The sequence below is a fragment of the Macrosteles quadrilineatus genome, unplaced genomic scaffold (assembly GCF_028750875.1).
Source record: "Macrosteles quadrilineatus isolate MER2022 unplaced genomic scaffold, UCM_ALF_1.0 Scaffold_3__2_contigs__length_128488019, whole genome shotgun sequence".
NCBI classification, from domain to species: domain Eukaryota; kingdom Metazoa; phylum Arthropoda; class Insecta; order Hemiptera; family Cicadellidae; genus Macrosteles; species Macrosteles quadrilineatus.
In genome coordinates, this window is record NW_026542596.1 from 80,904,371 (window position 1) to 80,925,240 (window position 20,870).

The following is a 20,870-nucleotide window of genomic DNA, read 5'->3' on the forward strand; positions in this document are numbered from 1 at the left end:
TCAATAGTATTACTTTAGGAAATGATAATCGATAAGTAAAGAAATGGAAACCACTAAACCAGATTATTTATTGAAATATTCATAATTTACAGTACTGAACACTAATCACCGCTATCAACATTGGCTTGCATCTTCTGTAACTCTACCGTCATTTAACAGGCTCATGCTGAATACATATAACAAGCCATATCTGTGTTACAGCCAAATGCCCACCAGGACAGTTCTCAGACACCGGTCTGGCGCCGTGTTTCCCTTGTCCCACCAACTTCTACCAGCCTCTGAGTGGACAAACAGTGTGTCTAGAGTGCGCCACCAACACCAAGTCTGCTGGTCCCGGCGCAGCATCACGGGACGAGTGCTCTGCCATACAATGCACGGAGAACTCTTGCCAGCACGGTGGACTGTGTGTGCCCATGGGTAGGTGAAATTATTGCTTGGTTAGCAATTAATTATTTAATTGAGAGCTAGACATGATTTATATTTATTGAGTTTTTAGGTTAGGGGAGGCGTATATTAAACCCATTTTTTTATAAATCAAGATGTTTCAGTTCTCATTAATCCAATATAATCTAATATTCAATGACAATATACGGATTTAAAAAATCATAAAAACGTAATTCAAAATTTTTTTTCACTAACAATTGTTTTTTTTTCAAGCAAAAACAAGACAAATTTATCAATATAATAATATATTAATCCCTTCTTGTTCCACAGGTCACACGGTTCAGTGTTTCTGTCCTGCTGGGTTCTCCGGTCGCAGATGTGAGATTGACATTGACGAGTGTGCGTCTCAGCCTTGCCACAACGGAGCAATGTGCATCGACCTTCCTCAAGGATATAGGTGTCAGTGCAAGTCAGGTAGGTTTCACATAATATCTACTTATCACTCAATATCTACTTATCACTCAATATAGCCTTGCAAAATGTGTTATTGGTTTTAATTTCAAGTATTTTCCACTTTTCATTTCAATATGTAAGAATAAGTTATAATTTTTCCCCTCATCTGAGTTGTTTATGCTTTGTTTTGCAGGATACAGTGGCATCAACTGCCAGGAAGAGAAGTCCGATTGTCGCAACAGCACTTGTCCTGAGAGAGCCATGTGTAAAGACGAGCCTGGTATGAACAACTACACGTGTCTCTGTAGATCTGGCTACACTGGAGTCAACTGTGACATTACGGTAGGTGTTAGGTTAGGGGAAGAGTGTATTAAACCCATTTTTTATCATTTACCCATGCACACAGGGTAACATATTACAAGTCACTGTGTGTAGTGCTTGATTTTTATGATTTGAGATACCAGGACTGAAATACTATATCTATAGTATTCTCCGATTCTCCGATCCAATCTCCATCCTTCATCCCCCAAAGATAATTTTACTTAACAGCACAAAAATCAAATTAACAGCATCAGTATTTTTTTTTGCAAATTACTTCCCATCTCAATTCATGAATCTGTATCATGAATTGAGGATGTGGAAGTTATGTCTTTAAGCATTTCAATTAATATTGAAAATTGTTAACTCTTCTACCATAATTATGTTTTATAACATTCTCAGACATCTAACAGTTGGTGTGTTCCAGATCAACCCATGTACAGCAGCTGGAAACCCTTGTCAGAACGAGGCGTCGTGCGTCGCTCTGCAGCAAGGAAGATACAAGTGCGAATGTCTGCCAGGTTGGGAGGGTCAACATTGTGAGATCAACACTGGTGAGTATTTTTGGAGTAAAAGGATGTTTCCTTATGTGGTTGTGAGTAACATAAGTTATATTAAGTATAAGAATGTTATACTAATGGGTAGCTTAGCTGCAAATCTTATTTATTTGGATACTAAGCTTACCAAGAACTTTAGATAGTAGTAACCTCACCACCGTTTTTCCTACAGACTCAATTGTACTTCTATTCTACTCTTTTTCGGTTTTGTTTTTTTAGCTGGTCCCCTCATTCTTTCTTTGATCAAGCTATTGCCCGCCTCTTGGTTTGTTTTGTAAAATTTTGTATAACCAAGACTTGACTTGACCTTCTTGGTGGTAAGTCAAGAGCTATAATCTTTTCTTCTTTCTCTACTAGGTAGTGATAGCATTGAGTAAATAATAACTGTGCAAAGAGACTAGCAATTCTTCATCCGAAACTAGTTAAGCCCCTGATGTCCTAACAACCTTAAGTTTGAATTTTTACACTTATCGACACTAGAAAAATTGAATTTTTTCTGCAGACGACTGTGCTGAGAAGCCGTGCTTGCTGGGAGCCAACTGCACGGACCTTGTGGCTGATTTCAAGTGCGATTGTCCGACCGGCTTCACAGGAAAGCGTTGTCAGGAGAAGATTGACCTTTGTTCTGGCAACCCTTGCAAACATGGCAGCTGTGTGGACAAGTTCTTCAGTCACCAATGTATCTGCGATCCAGGATGGACAGGTAAGATCTTGTTTTGTCGACAACATAACCTCATTATCTGTCAGCTGTTTAAAAGGTAATAAAGGTTCTTTTTTACAGAAAGTTCTACCTAATGCAATGTTAATTTTTACTGATGGACAGTCACAATAAGTTTTTATTGTGTTTTTCATTCAGTTGGTTATTTTATTTTTATGAAGATGACTGATGCAAACAGCCAGCTCACCTTTTTTCACACTCTTACCGTAGCTTCAAAGTGGAATTTATAAGTTAGTGAGTGAAGTTTTTTAACAAAAACTCAAAGGAATATGGTATTTATTACTCAACGCATTGAACTTCTTTATATTTGCACATGATCATCATGATATAATTCATTCATGTCTATAATTTTTATCTATCTATTCAAGTTCTTAGAGACAGTTATATGTTGAAATCTACTAAATGATCAAAAATTTAGTATCAAACATTTCAACATCAAACATAAAAATTACATCTTAAGCAACAAAATTGTTTTTTAAGAGTATTCAGTAATAATAAGTACATCACATGATCGGCTTATCAAATGTATACACTAACCTGGCTAACATTTTTCAGGCGAAGCTTGTGAGACAAACATCAACGAGTGTAACAGTCATCCTTGTGAGAACGGAGGTCAGTGTACAGACTTGATAGACGGGTTCTCCTGCGCCTGCGAGCTCGGCTACACGGGCAAGAGGTGCCAACACCTGATTGATGACTGCGCCTCCGAGCCTTGCCAAAACGGTGGAACGTGTATGGACATGCTGGATGGCTTTGCTTGCAAATGTCGTCCTGGATTTGTTGGTAAGTTGTTGCATAAACACATATCTAAATTAGTAGTGATTTCATTCAAAACCAGTATAGTTTAAGACTAAAATGCATTGTACTAGCCCACAACTATGATATTGACTAATAGAAATTTACAATAGTACCGAGCAGAGTCTTACGTGTTTCCGTAGAGTTCCATTTTTTAAGACCTTCGTCCAAGAAATATCTTATACCTGCTTGAGTAGCTACACTGATGGCTTACACATATATTCCACAAACAAAACATTGAAACTAAATTCAATACTTTTGTTATACTAGGCTAAAAGTAACATTTGCAAAGTCTACAAGTAGGAATAAGATTGTTGGTGGATTCAAGTCAAAACCCTATCAGGAACATTTAAGTCAGATAGTTATATAATGCACTCATGTGTACTCATTGTAGTAAAGTGTAATCAATAATTTGTTCTCCGGGCTCACCAATATACTGTAAAAGTGTTAAATGCACGAGAGGAAATTTAACTACATATACTAATAAGAATAACTATTGTTTTAGGACTACAGTGTGAAGCGGAGATTGACGAATGTCTCAGCGACCCTTGCAGTTCTGAAGGAACAGAGAAATGTCTTGACTTGGACAACAAATACGAGTGCCAGTGTCGCAACGGTTTCATTGGCTCACTGTGTGAGGTGTGTATTGTGTCTAACTTGCACACATAACTTACATTCTTTCAACAACAATAGTTTGAATAGAGACCAGGACTTAGACTGTTCTCTTACAAAAACTTTTAAAAATTGACAAAACAAACTATAATTACTCTAAAAAATCAAGACACTAAAGTCATAGTACAATTTTTTTTTGGAGTGGGATACAGCCTTTCCTCGCTATTTTTACCAATGTGTTTGATCAACTTCGGCCAGCGCAAGTTAGAAACAATCTTAATAAATTAGCCAAAACTTTTCCATTGATTAGAGCATTCTGGTGTTCAATAACGTTAATTCAAAATTTTAAATGAAATATTATTTAGTCTAAGAGTCGAGTTTTTCTCAACTAAAATTTTTAAATCCCATCATGTAACTGTACAGATCAACATCAACGACTGTGCGTCCTCACCTTGTCTGAACGGAGGAGTTTGTCGTGACGGAGTAGCTACATTCCACTGCGAGTGCGAGGCCGGCTGGACTGGACAGCGATGTGAGACAGACATCAGCTCCTGCCAGACAGAACCTTGCCAAAACAACGCCAACTGTATCAACCTCTTCCAGGACTTCTTCTGTGTGTAAGTAAACTTTACATTGACAAATAAAAAGATTTGAAAATGTCAGATATCTCTGTAAGCATAATTTGAAAAAGAATTTTGTATCAATACAATTAAATTCAAGTTTTGATTGAGAAGAGGGTGTACCTTATCCCTGGGCGAGGCAGAGATATTCTCTCACCTTATTCAGAGCTGTGCATAAAGTAAATGGACTGCAGTCCCACAGTCTCCTCAGACTGGTGTAAAACTGTATTTAATTCATTTCCAGAATGTTGATTAATAATTTATTATTGAATGGCAGAGTTCTCTGAGATGTCGCATATTAAGATTGTTAACCCGTTGACGCAGCAATATTTAAAAACCAATGTTTTTTAAAGGTTAATTTAGTTGATATCTTACTAGCAGAGTGAAACTAAAGCCTTTAAACAACACTATCACTCGCAGTTACTATGCTATTCACCCTTTTAGCGCCATTAGGACCGCTGTCTCGCAGCTAAATGCGATGACAAGCTACACTCTGTCAATGGATTAGTACATAATAGAGAAAGATAAACCTTTGGTCATGCTCTGTATTTAATGCAACACAATTATAAATTTTTCTTGCTATAAAACTTACTTCCAGGAGAAATTTGACCTGTAAATAGCTCAGGTCTCATAAAACTGTGTTGATAAAAAACCTTCCTTTGTTGGACATCGAGTAGGCCTACGGTTAAATATTATTCATTTCTTACAAAACACTTTAGATTTTTTATACAATAAAGAGAATGAATGCAATCAACATTTTCATTTATTCTCATCATCTAACCGTACTCAATAGAAATATTGTATTGAGAAGCGCTCAAGAATAAAGGCATTTTGATTTGATTTGATTTGATACTTGTTCTCCTCAGGTGCCCTTCAGGAACGGATGGCAAGCAGTGTGAGACAGCCCCTGAGAGATGTATCGGCAGCCCGTGCATGCACGGTGGCAAGTGCCAGGATTATGGCTCCGGCCTCAACTGCACTTGTCCGGCAGACTACAACGGCATCGGCTGTCAGTATGAGTTTGACGCTTGTCAAAACAACGTGTGCCAGAACGGAGCTACTTGTGTTGATAACGGCCCTGGATACACGTGCATTTGTCCTCCTGGCTTTACAGGTTTGACCTCAATTTTTTTGTTTGTTTCACAACTGTAACCTTATCTATATATTTAATACACAGTTGTAACACTGTTTTCTCAGTAATTACTGGACCGATCTACAAGATTTATGTCTCAAATTAAAGGGGATAGTGTGTAGATTTGCCGAACTTCCTTAGAATTTACGTTTTTTCTATGGGCTACGACCTACAGCCCTTTTAAGGTCGAGTCAATACAATTCTTATTGAAGAATATAATACACAGTTTATAAATTATTCGTCAGCTGTTTAATGTTTGTAAGACATTTGTTATTATTTTTATAACCTCACTTTCAGTATGCAATTATTAAACTTGGAGTTTCTGTTTATAAACACACGATTTTGATCAAGGAAAGTGTATTTGTTAACTTATTTTTGAAATGTTTTAGTTTTCCTGCAAAGTGATCTGAAGGAAAGTGGTAATCTATATATTTAATACACAGTTGTAACACTGTTTTCTCAGTAATTACTGGACCGATCTACAAGATTTATGTCTCAAATTAAAGGGGATAGTGTGTAAATTTGCCGAACTTCCTTAGAATTTACGTTTTTTCTATGGGCTACGACCTACAGCCCTTTAAAGGTCGAGTCAATACAATTCTTATTGAAGAATATAATACACAGTTTATAAATTATTCGTCAGCTGTTTAATGTTTGTAAGACATTTGTTATTATTTTTATAACCTCACTTTCAGTATGCAATTATTAAACTTGGAGTTTCTGTTTATAAACACACGATTTTGATCAAGGAAAGTGTATTTGTTAACTTATTTTTGAAATGTTTTAGTTTTCCTGCAAAGTGATCTGAAGGAAAGTGGTAATTGAGTTTAAGTTTGAGTATGGAATGTGAAATAATACCCATAATAGGGAACGGAAACTTATTGTTTTGATCAATATAATTTATTCTCTACGGCCACCAGAATAATCATGGGAAAATCCGCTTGCAAGTTGTACATATAATTGCTAATGAGTGGGAAACATACAAACATTTTATGGTAGGTGACGAATCTTACTCAAGATCAGTGTTAGACGTTCAGTGGTACCAAACTTTACCTTCTCGAGATGGCGAGTACGCAGGGATACGTGGAACTACAATATATCAGTGATTTTTTTTCAAGTACACAGGGAAGTTGATTGAGAAACTGTGACTTACCATTCGGTTCTGGCAAAGAAGTATGTGACTTGATGTTTAATGGCAATGTTGACTCTGGTTATTATAGCGTTATAAAACTTTATCATTAACCCCAGGGTGTGAAAAGTACAAAAAGAAAAAGAAAAGGTAATCATTAATCGGGCGTAAAGAGACATACCGAACGAAAAAAAAATGTAGAGAACCATCAAACTAAAAAGGTAAAGGTGTTGGTGTTAAATGTGCTCTGGGAGCCCTACAAAAAAATACCAACTCTTTTGAATTGGGGTCGTTAGATTGGATTTGTCACTACTTCAAATCTATGAATTTCGAGTCAGAACAGACTAACTTGGACACAAAAATGTTTTAGTTTTCCTGCAAAGTGATCTGAAGGAAAGTGGTAATTGAGTTTAAGTTTGAGTATGGAATGTGAAATAATACCCATAGTAGGGGACGGAAACTTATTGTTTTGATCAATATAATATATTCTCTATAGCCACCAGAACAATCATAGGGAAATCCGCTTGCAAGTTGTACAGATAATTGCTAATGATTGGTAAACATACTTAAAAATTTTATCGTAAGTGAATAATCTTACTCAAGATCAGTGTTCGACGTCCAAATTTTACCTTCTCGAGATGGCAAGTACTTTGGGATATTTGGAACTACAATTTATCAGTGAACTATACCCTAACTATATTTTTTCGAATAGGCCCACACAGGTTGCTTGAGAAACTGTGACTTACGATTTCGGTTCTGGCGAATAAGTATCTGACTTGATGTTTAATGGCAATGTTGACTCGGGTCATTATATCGTTATAAAACTTTATCATTAACCCCAGGATGTGAAAAGTACAAAAAGAAAAAGAAAAGGTAATCATCAACTGGGCGTAAAGAGACATGCAGAACGAAAAAACATGTAGAGAACCATCGAACTAAAAAGGTAAAGAGCAGTGATGGTGTTAAATGTGCTCTGGGAGTCTCTCTCTCTCTCTTGTCACTCTCTTTCAATACCCCTCTTCCTCCCCCATTTTCTCTTTCATTCTCTCACTCTCTCTCTCTCTCCCAACTCACATTCTCTCTCTCTCTTTTCAATACCCCACTTCCTCCCCCATTTTCTCTTTCACTCTCTCTCTCACTCACTCACAACCCCAAACATTCTCTATCCCTCTCTCTTTCATTTCCCTCTTCCTCATACATATACCCTTTCATTCTCTCTCTCTCTTTCATTCTCTCTTTCACTTTCAATAACAATAACTAACACCAACCCTCAATTTTCAATCAAAAATACCAATTCCATCACACTCACATCTAATTGAAAATTTTTAATTTCATTTCAATTCTCCATAAAATCATCTCCTTCTATAACTACTGGAGTCCCTACAAAAAAATACCAATTTTTTTTAATTGGGGTCGTTAGATTGGATTTGTCAGTACTGCAAATCTATGAATTTTGAGTCAGAACAGACTAACTGGGACACAAATATTTTTTCCTTATGTTGTCACAAGGGGAAGGTAAAATGAACTCCTTATCAACATTTTGAGTTTATGGAAAATCTTATCAACAGCGACTAGGATAAAAAAGTATTAAGGGTCAAAAGAGACAAAAAACTTTTTGAGTAAAATATAATACAAAACTGCATTTGAAATGGCCAGTTCTAAGTCTCACTTGAATCAACATCTTTCTGGTAGTGGTAGTATACATAGTTTTAAAATCCACGACTCCTTTTCCATCAAATTGGACCGTTAATACCCTCTAACATTGAACAAAGTATGCCCAACTTTATATATACGACGTAAACACAGCTTTTACTCACAGTATGGGTCAAGTATTCGTGAAATGCGACCAACTGCTGACGCGTGATTTACATGTAGGCTAAGTGACTATCTTTATTCCATACAACAAATGTAATGGAAAAAAACGACGAATATAGGAATATACTTGAGCAAATTATCTAAATAGCATAAATAGCTGCTTATTAGGTTATCAGCATTGCCCAGTAGCCCAGTGTGTATACTATTTATTTTTCAAATGAAACTCGAATTAATATAAAACATTCATTTGGTTAAAATAATATATCGGTTTGATTAATATAAAATAGTTTATACAGGCAAACTATCAGTTCTATTTCATGTAAAAAATTAAACAACCCCTAAATAAAATACAAAGAAAAAAGTATTTGTAAATTATTATTTCTTTTATTGCTGACAATATTCCCGTGGCGGAGCACGGGCGGTTAACTAGTTATTTTAAAAACTCATACATCCATCATTTATGAGTTTTTTCATGGAAAGCCAAGTGCCTAAGAGAGAACTATGCTCTTCAATCTAATCTCTGAAGAAGTCCTATTTTAGGACAAAATATTAGTTTTATATTTTTTTACATTTTCTTGTGTATCTATCCCTGGACTCTTTAACTTTCTCAAGTAGTGTAAGCCAGTTATTGTTTGTTAGTTACATAATGTGGTTTGATTCTCCAGGCCAAAACTGTGATGAAGACATTGTTGACTGCAAAGAGAACTCTTGCCCACCAACAGCGACCTGTATCGACCTTACTGGAGGCTTCTACTGCCAATGTCCATTCAACCTGACTGGTGATGATTGTAGAAAGAGTAAGTATATTAGTGCATAAATGGTTTTCAAATTGGTTCGAAATCATTTTACTATCTACTTTTCAATCTAGAAAATTATTTAAATGTAGAAATAGTTTTTACTTAAATTAATAGTTTAATGTCCTAAGCTTTATAGATCTTCAAGTTCATTGTAGAGGAATATTGGCTTATTGATGAAAACTCGCTCATACATAAAACTGCAAGAACAATCAGCTTGTATACTATTACAGTTCTATTTTCTAACAATTATTATCTCATTCTAGCAATCCAAGTGGACTACGACTTGAGCTTCACAGAGCCGACTGACAGCAGCGCAGCACTTGCTGTTCCGTTCCGTCTAGGAGGCAAGACCAGCCTGACCATCGCCATGTGGGTACAGTTCGCTCACAGAGACGAGCCCGGTGTCTTCTTTACTCTATACAATGTTGCGTAAGTAATATTTCTTTTGTTTGAAATTTGTTTACAGTGTAAGTTCTTAACATTCCAAAATCTATTTTTGACTGTTTAATAATGATTATCTAATATTGCATATTTCAAAAAAGCTCCATAACTTATATAGCTGACAACGTTGGGTACCTGAGTAATTTTAATGTGTGCCATCCATGAAAGGACACCGATTCAAACCTCAAAGTTATTATCTTTTTGATGGCTCCAAACTGATGGACCCAGCTATCATTGATCATTGGGTTTTCAACAAATAATACTGCCACTGGCTAAAGAAACAGCTGATATTGGTCAGTAACATAGCTCAAAGATCACCTCACTTCTACCATTGAATATACATAGACTATACTGTGTATAGTCAATGCTTCTACATCATATATATTGCATTCATATTCAGCATAAAATATGTACCTAGAAACCAAACTACTCATCTTTGTCCATTGTGTTGCTGTAGTTGTGTCATGGTTATTGTATCTATCATTGTGTTGGTTGTGTTTGCTGTCAAAAGGTTAATGATCCCATGTCTCTTACAGGTCGGGTCAGACAGCAGACAACAGACGTGTGATGGTGCAGGCGCACTCTAGTGGTGTGCAGGTGTCAATGTTCTCAGACCTTCCAGATGTGTTCCTGGCGTTCCAGGAATACGCCACCATCAACGACGGCAGCTGGCACCACGTGGCGGTCGTGTGGCACCAGGGAACACTCACACTCATCACTGAAGGACTCATTGCCAGCAAGGTGGAGAGCTACGGATCTGGACGGCAGCTGCCTGAGTTGTGAGTAACGTTGCATTTGACGTCAATGGGTTATTACCTCTTAAAAGTGCTCCAGTGCAGTGTTTATTAACCTGTGACATGCTACTAGAAGTGGTATGCAGAGACCTCTGATGAGACTAAAAATAATAAACAATCCTCATAATTTATTCATAATTACCTAAACCTGACCTATTGGTAAGCAAAATATTTTTGTCTTGTGAAGAGGTTTGTCAGCAAAAGAGATAGGAATCACTGCTCTAGTGTAGGCCTACAACCATGGTACTTTAGACATCCTTTCTCATCTTGGGATAAACACCATACTAAAACACCATTTGGCATTAGTATATTTTACCTAAAAATTTTTAGTAAAACTTTTTTATTTCTGAAGAGTGAGAGGTGCTAGAATGTGACTATATCATTGTGTGCCCCCTAAAAACAAGGTTTTGAAATGTATATACAATACATGCAAGTACACAGTTCAGTTAGCTCTAATTTTCCATTAAGTTTTCAGTTACCTACTTCATAGCCATACTTACATTTTATTGATTTAGTTTTGTTTATGTTTATTTACCATTTACTTAATCAACATTGTTTCTGTCCAGTGGCTGGGTAGTGTTGGGCAAACCCAAAGCTGACATTGTGAAGCCGTACACTGACTCAGGATTCCAGGGTCACCTGACCAAGGTTCAAATCTGGGGACGAGCATTGGACGTCACAAACGAAATACAAAAACAGGTAACGATATTTTTCGAATCAAAATATCTTTTTGTAAGTTAAATCAAGTATAGAAACCTTTTTAAATCAACTCATCTTGTTGCTGGGTATTTATTCTTTCTGTTTTCTCCAGGTCCGAGACTGTAGGACAGAGCCAGTGTTATACCAAGGGCTTGTACTAACGTGGGCCGGTTACGACATCATCCAGGGAGGCGTGGAGAGGAGAGTCCCGTCACATTGTAGCCAACATTCCTGCCCGAGTGGCTACACTGGTCCCCAGTGTGACCAACTGCAAGTCGACAAGGTAAAACTATGAATTTATGTGTCTTTTAATAACTCTTAACTTCTACACAAAATTTACTCAGAACGTCCAATGGTCTTAGCTAACAATGTACATTGCTGGTAATTTACAATGTTAGGTAATTTACTGGGACAGTAAATTACTTGACAGATTACAAATTCAGGGGGTATATAAAAACACCTGTAAATTAATAAGATGTACGTAAAAATTTTTGTCTGATACACTGATAGTGAAGAAGAAATAAAGAAAGGAGTAAAATCATGTTAACAACTTAGGTGGTTGAGTGTTGAAGTGAAGAAGGCATATCCAACATCCCAGTTGGAGGTCTTTTAGTTTTTGAAACTTGGTGAAAGACTTGAATTAAAATCAAAACTCTAATTATTGTAATTATTATTGTAATTGTAAGTATTTAATGAAAAGGATTAAAAAGATTTAACTACCCGTTTTGCATTAACAAGTATTGACCAGAGAGTTAATTTACAGATTCCACCACAAGTGGAGCACTGCCCGGGAGATCTGTGGGTGATAGCCAAGAACGGCACATCAGTCGTGACATGGGATGAGCCTCAGTTCAGTGACAACGTTGGCGTTGCTCGCGTAGAGGAGCGCAGCGGACACCGGCCCGGCCAGACACTACTGTGGGGAACCTACCACATCGCTTACGTTGCCTACGACACGGCTGGAAACAGTGCAACTTGCTCCTTCAAGGTTTACCTGCTGTGTGAGGAAACTGTTTGTTTTTATGTAGCCTTTCATTGTACCTTTCATCGTTGTCAATTAACTGTCTTTTACTAGATTACGAGCAAGGGAACTGGTCCAGTGGTATAGCAGTGCTTTGGTCTTCAGTTCAAATCCATGAATGTTTATCTAGTACAAAATGTTGGTTGATCATCCATAAATAGCCTATTGGCTTCAATTAATATTAAAAATAAAATATTTTTAATTATTCAGCTATCAATATAATATAATTTTATAATATAAGTATTCAAACTTATAATGAAATCAGTAGTAAAGGTGAAAAATCAAATTAATTTGTTGTTAACTTCCGTTTAAAAATTGCTTTATTGTTTTAACTTCTTGGAACTCTTTTCATAGGTAAATTTGTTGTGTATCCATTCCTTACTAGTCCAGTCAATGAATGCTCAAAAGGGGGGTGTAGAGGACATGGAGAGGGGGAAATTTTTTTTCTGCGGGAATGTGTTCGGGGTAGTTAGAAGATAAAAATACCAAAAGTCCCCGCCCCTAGCCCTGCTGCTTCAGCGGGGGGAGGGGGGGAAAGGCCCCATTTTTTAGTTTTTTACTTTTACACTGAAAACCGTGCATCGTACGGAAAAAATGTATATTATAAAAAGAAAGATGATAAAATTCTCTACAAGAATGGTCATATTCATTTCTTCCGTATATGCATTGGTTTAAAAGATATTCTCAAAATAATATAAAAATTCTTAAATAAATTGATTTTTCATGCGATTTTTGTCAAATAAGTTTATATAATCCATTAGCCTGTTGTTGTTTCACATCAATCAGGATAGAAAACAGGTTTTTTAACACTAACCTATATAATATAATATATCAATCGTATATATTGTGTTAAAAATAGTTTATATAAATTTAAATAAGTTATGTATATTTGTCATGGAAACAAGTAATTTTGGCATAATTATTACATTAAAAATTAAAAAAATTATGTTTGTAGCTATATTTGTCCAGGTTTATTTATAATAATTACCGAAACCAAGACTTAATATTATTGTTCATGGTCTGGCTCACTTGGGACGAGAGGGTCCGACTTCTGTCCCAAAAACTGGTGCCATCTGGAACTAAAAACCACCATCTAGGCCATCTCCATCATTCAATTCTTGTTGATTAGACTCAATATTGGCTATCAAAGTGAGAATTCGGTGTAGGCCTATAGATTCTTCATCTTCATTTCATGTAAAAAGTTCCCTTAGCAGTTCTGGCATAACGGAGAACAATTATTGAACATTTTCTTGCATGCACAAATTGCACATCTGGCACTGTTATAATCTTTAGTACATTTGAAAAATACTTGGTTAAGGGATTAACTGTTCCAGGTTACTATAATTTCGGTGTCTATGTTCAAATGAATATCTACTGACCAGTGGGGGTCACTTAGAGGGGGGGTGGGGGGGGGGGTGGGAGGTATATATCCTCTCTGAAATATTTTATTGGCTAACATAAATACTAAAAACATTAGCTTGAAGATATTTTAGAGCTCAAATGCATATCAAAATACGTTATTGTGCTTTAAATTCTACATTTTTTCCGGGGGTGGGGTTAACCACCGGAGGCCCCCCCCCCCCAGAAATTAAATCCTGGGACCGCCACTGCTACTAATTTTTTTCAATCTGTAGCGTCTTTCTTGGTCTGCCATCGTCGTGCTGCTTTCAGAATTGCTATATCCGTCAAAAACAACAATGCATTACCTTACAAGGTAATAGGTATCCACGTACCTCACTTATCCATCACATATTGCAGACACTGAAGATCCCCTTTGCCATATAACCTTATGCGTGAGAAATACCCGTGAGTTTCAGGGAAGAGTGGGTGATTTTCAAAAATTGCTGTCAGTTTAGAAATATTTGACATTTCATAATTTGTATAATTTAATCATTTGTATCATTTAATCAAGGATAACTCTGTTTGGAAAACCAACAACCTTTAGAAATGTGGGATTGGGAGCGCAAAAAAGGTAATCTATTCCCAGTTTTAACCAATGAACCACCTAACCCACGAGAAATATTGGGCTTGTTTTTTGCAAATATACTAAAGATTGTAGAAATGAAAGATGTACATGCAATGAAATGTCCATTAATTGTTCCTCGTTGGCCGTTATGTCAGAACTGCTAAGGGGGCCGTTTAAATAGAATGCCAATTCTGATAAGTGAGGATGATGAAGAATATATACACTGCACTCTCTAATCGATAGCAGATTTTGAGTCTAATGAACTAGAATTGGATTATGGAGAGACCATGAACAATAGTATTAAGTCTTGGTTTCGGTAATCGATATAAATAAACCTGGACAAATATAGCTACAAACATAATCTTTTTAATTTTTAGTGTAATAATTATGCCAAAATTACTTGTTTCCATGACAAATATACATATCTTATTTAAATTTATATAAACTATTTTTAACACAATACCATAAGATTGATATATTATATTATATAGGTTAGTGTTAAAAAACCTGTTTTCTATCCTGATTGATGTGAAACAACAACAGGCTAATGGATTATATAAACTTATTTGACAAAAATCGCATGAAAAATCAATTTATTTAAGAATTTTTATATTATTTTGAGAATATCTTTTAAACCAATGCATATACGGAAGAAATGAATATGACCATTCTTGTAGAGAGTTTTACCATCTTTCTTTTTATAATTTACATTTTTTCCGTACGATGCACGGTTTTCAGTGTAAAAGTAAAAAACTAAAAAATGGGGCCTTTCGCCCCCTCCCCCCGCTGAAGCAGCAGGGCTAGGGGCGGGGACTTTTGGTATTTTTATCTTCTAACTACCCCGAACACATTCCCGCAGGAAAAAAATTTCCCCCTCTCCATGTCCTCTACAATCCCTTTATTGACTGGACTATACTCCCCCGATCTATTTCTAAGACAAAAACAAATCTTACTTGGGGAAATATGAAGTAATAAAACTTGAGACAAGATTCTGTAGTTCATCAGGCAACTCAAGTTTGAGTCACTAAACAAAGAGCACTAAAGTCCCTCAATGGCTGACACGCCTAGTGATAAGGTCCATCCGGACTCAATCAATCAATTGAATACAGACCTAAAATATTATTTACAAATTATAACATTTTTCAAACTCTTATTTGATGTATTATAGAACATCTTTAGCTAACCATGACTATGTATGTTTCCAGCCGAGTTCTGTCCGCTGCTGGCTGACCCTGTAGGAGGTCTACAGCAATGCAAGGACTGGGGCTCTGGAGGACAGTTCAAAGTGTGCGAAATTCAGTGCAACCAAGGCCTCAAGTTCTCCCAGCCTGTGCCCAAGTTCTACACCTGCGGAGCCGAGGGCTTCTGGAGACCGACGGAGAACCCAGCTTTGCCACTGGTCTATCCTGCCTGTTCAGGTGAGGCCTTTGCACAGTTGCATCAGAAGTACAGATTGAAAATAATTTCTTTCATATCTTAATCAGTGGTGTAGTTGTACATTTTCCAGGGAGGGAAATAACATTTACCAAGATCGTGGAAAAATATGGGTTGCTTACATATGTCATTTTATTTTTTTGAAGATTCGGCATATTTGACTCTCATTGTTTTTAGCAAATTTCCCATATAGGGAATAAGCTATTACCGTAGTACTCATGGTAAGACCTGGACCCGGGACCAATTTTTTTTTTTGTTTTGAGGTCCCTAGAGGCCAAAAATACCATCCGTTCAAATTCATATATATATATATATTTTTATATATATATATATATATATATGTGTCCGTTAGCGCGATAACTCGAGCAAAAATGATCCGATTTCGATGAAATTTGGTACAAACTTGTAAACCTACGTTTATTTGAACGAGTTCCCGAACCAGCATGATCGGACCATGGGAACGGGGGTTTATGGGGGCTTTTATGGGGTAAAAATGGGTTTTTCCCATTTTTGACCCAAAAAACATAGAATTTTGCAAATTCTTTCTAAACTATTTTGTAGAGCTTAAAAAAACAAATAATTTAGTATATTGAAGGGTTATAATGCGCCTAATGGTTACGGAGAAAATTCCAAAAAATTGTAAATTTAAAATTCCCATGTTATTCTTATGGAGAATAAGTAAACTGTTGTAGTTTGCTTGTTTATTAACATATTTTGCCCAAATTTGGAAAATGTTTTTATTTCTTACTAACTATTGACATTTTACATAAAAAACACTTTTACCCCCCTGTTGCAGCAAACCTAAGTATGTGTTAAACTTATTCTATTTAAATAGGGAATAAATGCGACATTTTTAAGGAGACAATTTAGTGTAAATCCAATCAGGCATTGGAAATTCGCTTAGTCTGCAGGTTTGCTGCGGCGGGGGTATTTTTTTATTTCTCTTACATCATTTTAGCGAATTTCCCTATAGGGAAGTAGCTATTACCGTAGGTCTCATGGTAAGACTTAGGCCCGGGACCGATTTACTTTTTCATTTTGATGTCCCCAGAGGCCAAAAACACCACTTGTTCAAATTTTTATATATGTATATATATATATATATATATATATACGTGTCCGTGAACACGATAACTTGAGTAATTTTTATCCGATTTTGATGAAATTTGGTTTGAAGGTGTAAGACGGGATAAACTTGAATGAGTTCGCGATCCAGCATGATCGGACCATGGGAACAGGGTTTTATGGGGGGTTTTATGGGGTAAAAATTGGTTTTTCTCACTTTTGACCCTCAAAACACAAAATTTCCCAATTTTTCTCTAAACCGTCTTAAAGAGCTTAAAAAAACAAACAATTCAGTATATCAAAGTGTTTTTTACGGTTATTGGTTACGGAGAAATCTAAAAAAATGGTAAATTTAAAATTCCCATGTTATTCTTATGGAGAATATTGTAAAATGTTGTAGTTTGCTTGTTTATGGATATCTTTTGATCAAACTTGGCAAATATATTCATTTTATACTAAGCAATAATTATTTTACTTAAAACACACACTTTATTAGTTTCCTTGTAGCAGCAAACCTAGGTACTCGTTAAACCTAATGTTATTTAAATAGATCAATTGAAAATCAATTCAGCCAAATGGAAATTCGCTTAGGCGTCAGGTTTGCTGCGGCGGGGGTATTTACTAATAACTTTGTTAAATAGTCTGCACTTTTGTCAAAAGTTATACTAACTGACATCTCTGCACTCCGTCAGTGGTTCAATTGAGTTATGTCAATTTCACCAAATTTACCATAGGGAAGAAGCTAGGTAGGTTGTAGAGGACTGATTTACTTTTCATCTTGTTGTCCCCTGAGTGAGACCATAAACACAAAAATTTAAATATACGAGCTGCTAGTGTTTCTCAACGGGAAAGCATGCAAAACTAAATAATGCTATTCTTTAGATCTGTGTAAAGAAATAGTTAGATTATTCATATATTATTCATTCTACTAGAAACAAAACTTAATCTTACCACTTTGAGTAATCATCTTACCTTTTAGATAAGAGGGGTTAAAATTGCATATAATACCATGAGGCTGATGCATGCTGAAAAATGTTTTAATTCTATGATTCAATTTAAATAAAAACATAACTCTGACTTCAGTGCTAGGGGGATGTGTTGAACCTTATGTTATCTACTTTCCCTTGAAAGTTTTTGAGATTTTTTATACCACAAGCCTCTGAAATGGACGGTAAAAAATAAGATGATGAATATAATTGAACAAAATAAACTGTTTAATTCCTCTATTAATGATACAAAAACACATAGGCTTACTACATCGCATCATATAAATCTACTGTACAATATGTAGACCTGTAAAATATTGAAAATATTATCGTAGGAAATAGTTTACTTATGCTATGCATGAGGTAATCCAGGTGTAAGCTACTTTGATTAAAAAAATCTCTAGGGGAATATTGTTTTTAAATTAAAATTTATATTCATTTCTTACCTATTTAAAGTAATTTTCAGTCTATATGGAAAATATTTTTTAGCCTAGATTAGAATAAGGTTGATAATAATTGTGAAAAAGCTTATAAAATACTATTTAGTTGATGCAGAAAAAAGTCATACTTGTTTTTTGTAATACCACAGAACTGTGAATTAGCAGCTTGGAAATGCAACATAAATCATCGCTAGAACTAAATATTTGCACTTTTGACCTTGTAAATAATATAGAAACAAGGAAGCTAATATAAACTTATAACTAAATCAAACCTCACTAACCTCACACACAATATAATTACAAATAATTTTTTAATTTTTTTTATTTTTATTTTTACAAATAGATGCAATTATTTACATTTTCCCATAAACCTCAAGGACTGCTAGGTTTACTTGACTGATATTTAGTACATTTTGCTTTCATTGATTTTAGGAAAGTAACATATTAATCTAAATTAGGATACTTTTTTGATTCCTATACAACATCAAGTTAGTGTGGATAAAGTATACACAATCTTATCTATTGAAATAGCCTAACAATTTTATTTTGCTAAATAAATCATACTTTTTGTCCTCTTAATTGAGGTAATGATTCGTCTAATGTCCCTCACTTCCTAAAACTGGAGTTAGGTGGTTAAATTTGGTCTCATTTACAATGATTATAACATTTTAAGTTTCCTCCTTACTCCACTTAAGGTGTTGTTGATTGATTGCTTCAATCATTAAGACTACATTTATCTTACAATAGGTGTAACCTGAAATTTACTAAAAACTATCCTGTAAATTTAAACTTTTTCGGTTTTAAAGAAAAATAATTTGACTTTTGTCTTCTTTCCTGTTTTGGATTCCCAATCGAATGTATGCAAAGCTGGAATTTTCATACAGAATCTTTCATTTTCAAATGGTATTTTATAATACCCTGTCAACAACACATTTGAGGGTGGAACTTTTTCCTCCCATGATGTAGCTTTCAGTGTGTTAGTTATAGCAAACTCCCAATTTTCTTTTGTTACACGAACATAGTAATCATGGTCTAGCTTACCAATTGGCGTTACCAGAAAGTATAGTTTTGTCATCGTTAAGCCTGATTCCCAATGAACAAACTGTAGAATCCAAAACAAATTGTCAAACAACCATACTGGAGTGTACAATAAATAAGATCCAAAATCTTCTACACATATTTCTGTAATTATGCACTTTCCCCCATCATGATGTTCCAATGATGTTCCCCCATCATGATGTGTGTGCTGTAATGATCCAATACCTTCAAAACTGGCATTTTAACATCACACCATTTACAATAAATCGATCTGTACCCACAAAACTCTTCATGATCATTACCTGGTTCCACAATTTCCTTACATCCATCTTTACTGTAGATACAATTGCGTGGTAGAGCTTCCAGTATATTTTTTAGACAAACTGGATTTTCCTGTGTGAACGGCCCTTCACATGTAGGGCATTTACTTATCTTGGTGGTACATGACACACATACAACATGACCTCTAGAGCACAGTTTAAAAGGAACTTTTACAGTTTCTAAACACACTGGACACTCCACACAATTTTCAACAATGGTTACAAAGGATTTGGAACTTTCACTTTTATCACTTGCACTTGCCATTTTTGTTATAATTTTAACATAAAGCTGAACATACTACACAATGTGGTTATGGAGCACTTGATGTGTTGGACTTATCTAACAGACTGACAGGAATTGCTACTGACCACTGGACAAACTTGTCCTTATCTCTTGGAAGCCTGTATCAGCTGGACCTTGACCTTTACTTGTTTTCATTGTTTAAAACTTTTATCGGTTTTTATTTCCCACTACATGAAGACTGAAATACGGTACTCATAAACTAAAACTATACTTTATCGATTTTATTTTAGAAAAAATATATTTCTTTTTAGCGAAATTCCCTATAGGGAAGTAGTTATTACCGTAGGTCTCATGGTAATACCTAGGCCCGGGACAGATTTACTTTTTCATTTTGATGTCCCCAGAGGCCAAAAACACCATTCGTTCAAATTTGTATATATATGTGTCCGTCCGGACGATAACTTGAGTAATTTTTGTCCGATTTTGATAAAATTTGGTTTGAAGGTGTAAGGCAGGATAAACTTGAATGAGTTTGCGAACCAGCATGATCTGATCATGGGAACGGGGTTTAACGGGGGGTATTATGGGGTAAAAATGGTTTTTTCTATTTTTTTACCCTTAAAACACAAAATTTCTCAATTTTTCTCCAGAGCTTCTTAAAGAGCTTAAAAAAACGAGTAATTTAATATGCCAACGTGTTTTTGTACGGTGATTGGTTACGGAGAAAATAAAAAAAATTTTAATTTAAAATCTTTTAAAGATTTTAGATTTTAGTATTGTCAAATGTTGTAGTTGGCTTGTTTATGGATATATTTTGATCAAACTAGGCGAATTTATTTATTTCATACTAGTCAGCGTATTCATCATCATTAAGGTCCCGTAGTAAATCTGCTACACTGTACTTATTTCTCAAAGCAAGAAGTGGTCAAACCTAAAACTTGCTAAAATCTTCTCTCCTGTCTGTCTCTCTCTCTCTCTCTCTGACTTCCAAGATCACCACGATAGCTGCCACGAACAATGTCTCTTCAGCACACATTTCGATACGGAATGTGAATGAGGTTGTGCTACATATAACATATAGCACGAGCACCA

General features: G+C 35.5%; 1 protein-coding gene across 1 annotated transcript in view; it reads left to right on the forward strand.

Annotated features, from left to right (window-relative positions):
* LOC128988380 (uncharacterized) overlaps positions 1 to 20,870 on the forward strand; it is a 113,165-nt gene that overhangs the window by 80,607 nt on the left and 11,688 nt on the right. The window contains exons 34-49 of the mRNA XM_054409622.1: positions 202 to 417; positions 715 to 858; positions 1,031 to 1,179; positions 1,583 to 1,709; positions 2,215 to 2,415; positions 2,986 to 3,213; positions 3,731 to 3,864; positions 4,261 to 4,454; positions 5,324 to 5,571; positions 9,199 to 9,330; positions 9,594 to 9,759; positions 10,308 to 10,550; positions 11,132 to 11,264; positions 11,377 to 11,547; positions 12,028 to 12,265; positions 15,457 to 15,669. Coding sequence (XP_054265597.1) covers positions 202 to 417; positions 715 to 858; positions 1,031 to 1,179; positions 1,583 to 1,709; positions 2,215 to 2,415; positions 2,986 to 3,213; positions 3,731 to 3,864; positions 4,261 to 4,454; positions 5,324 to 5,571; positions 9,199 to 9,330; positions 9,594 to 9,759; positions 10,308 to 10,550; positions 11,132 to 11,264; positions 11,377 to 11,547; positions 12,028 to 12,265; positions 15,457 to 15,669 — 2,937 coding nt within the window. The remainder of the gene's footprint in view (positions 1 to 201; positions 418 to 714; positions 859 to 1,030; positions 1,180 to 1,582; positions 1,710 to 2,214; positions 2,416 to 2,985; positions 3,214 to 3,730; positions 3,865 to 4,260; positions 4,455 to 5,323; positions 5,572 to 9,198; positions 9,331 to 9,593; positions 9,760 to 10,307; positions 10,551 to 11,131; positions 11,265 to 11,376; positions 11,548 to 12,027; positions 12,266 to 15,456; positions 15,670 to 20,870) is intronic.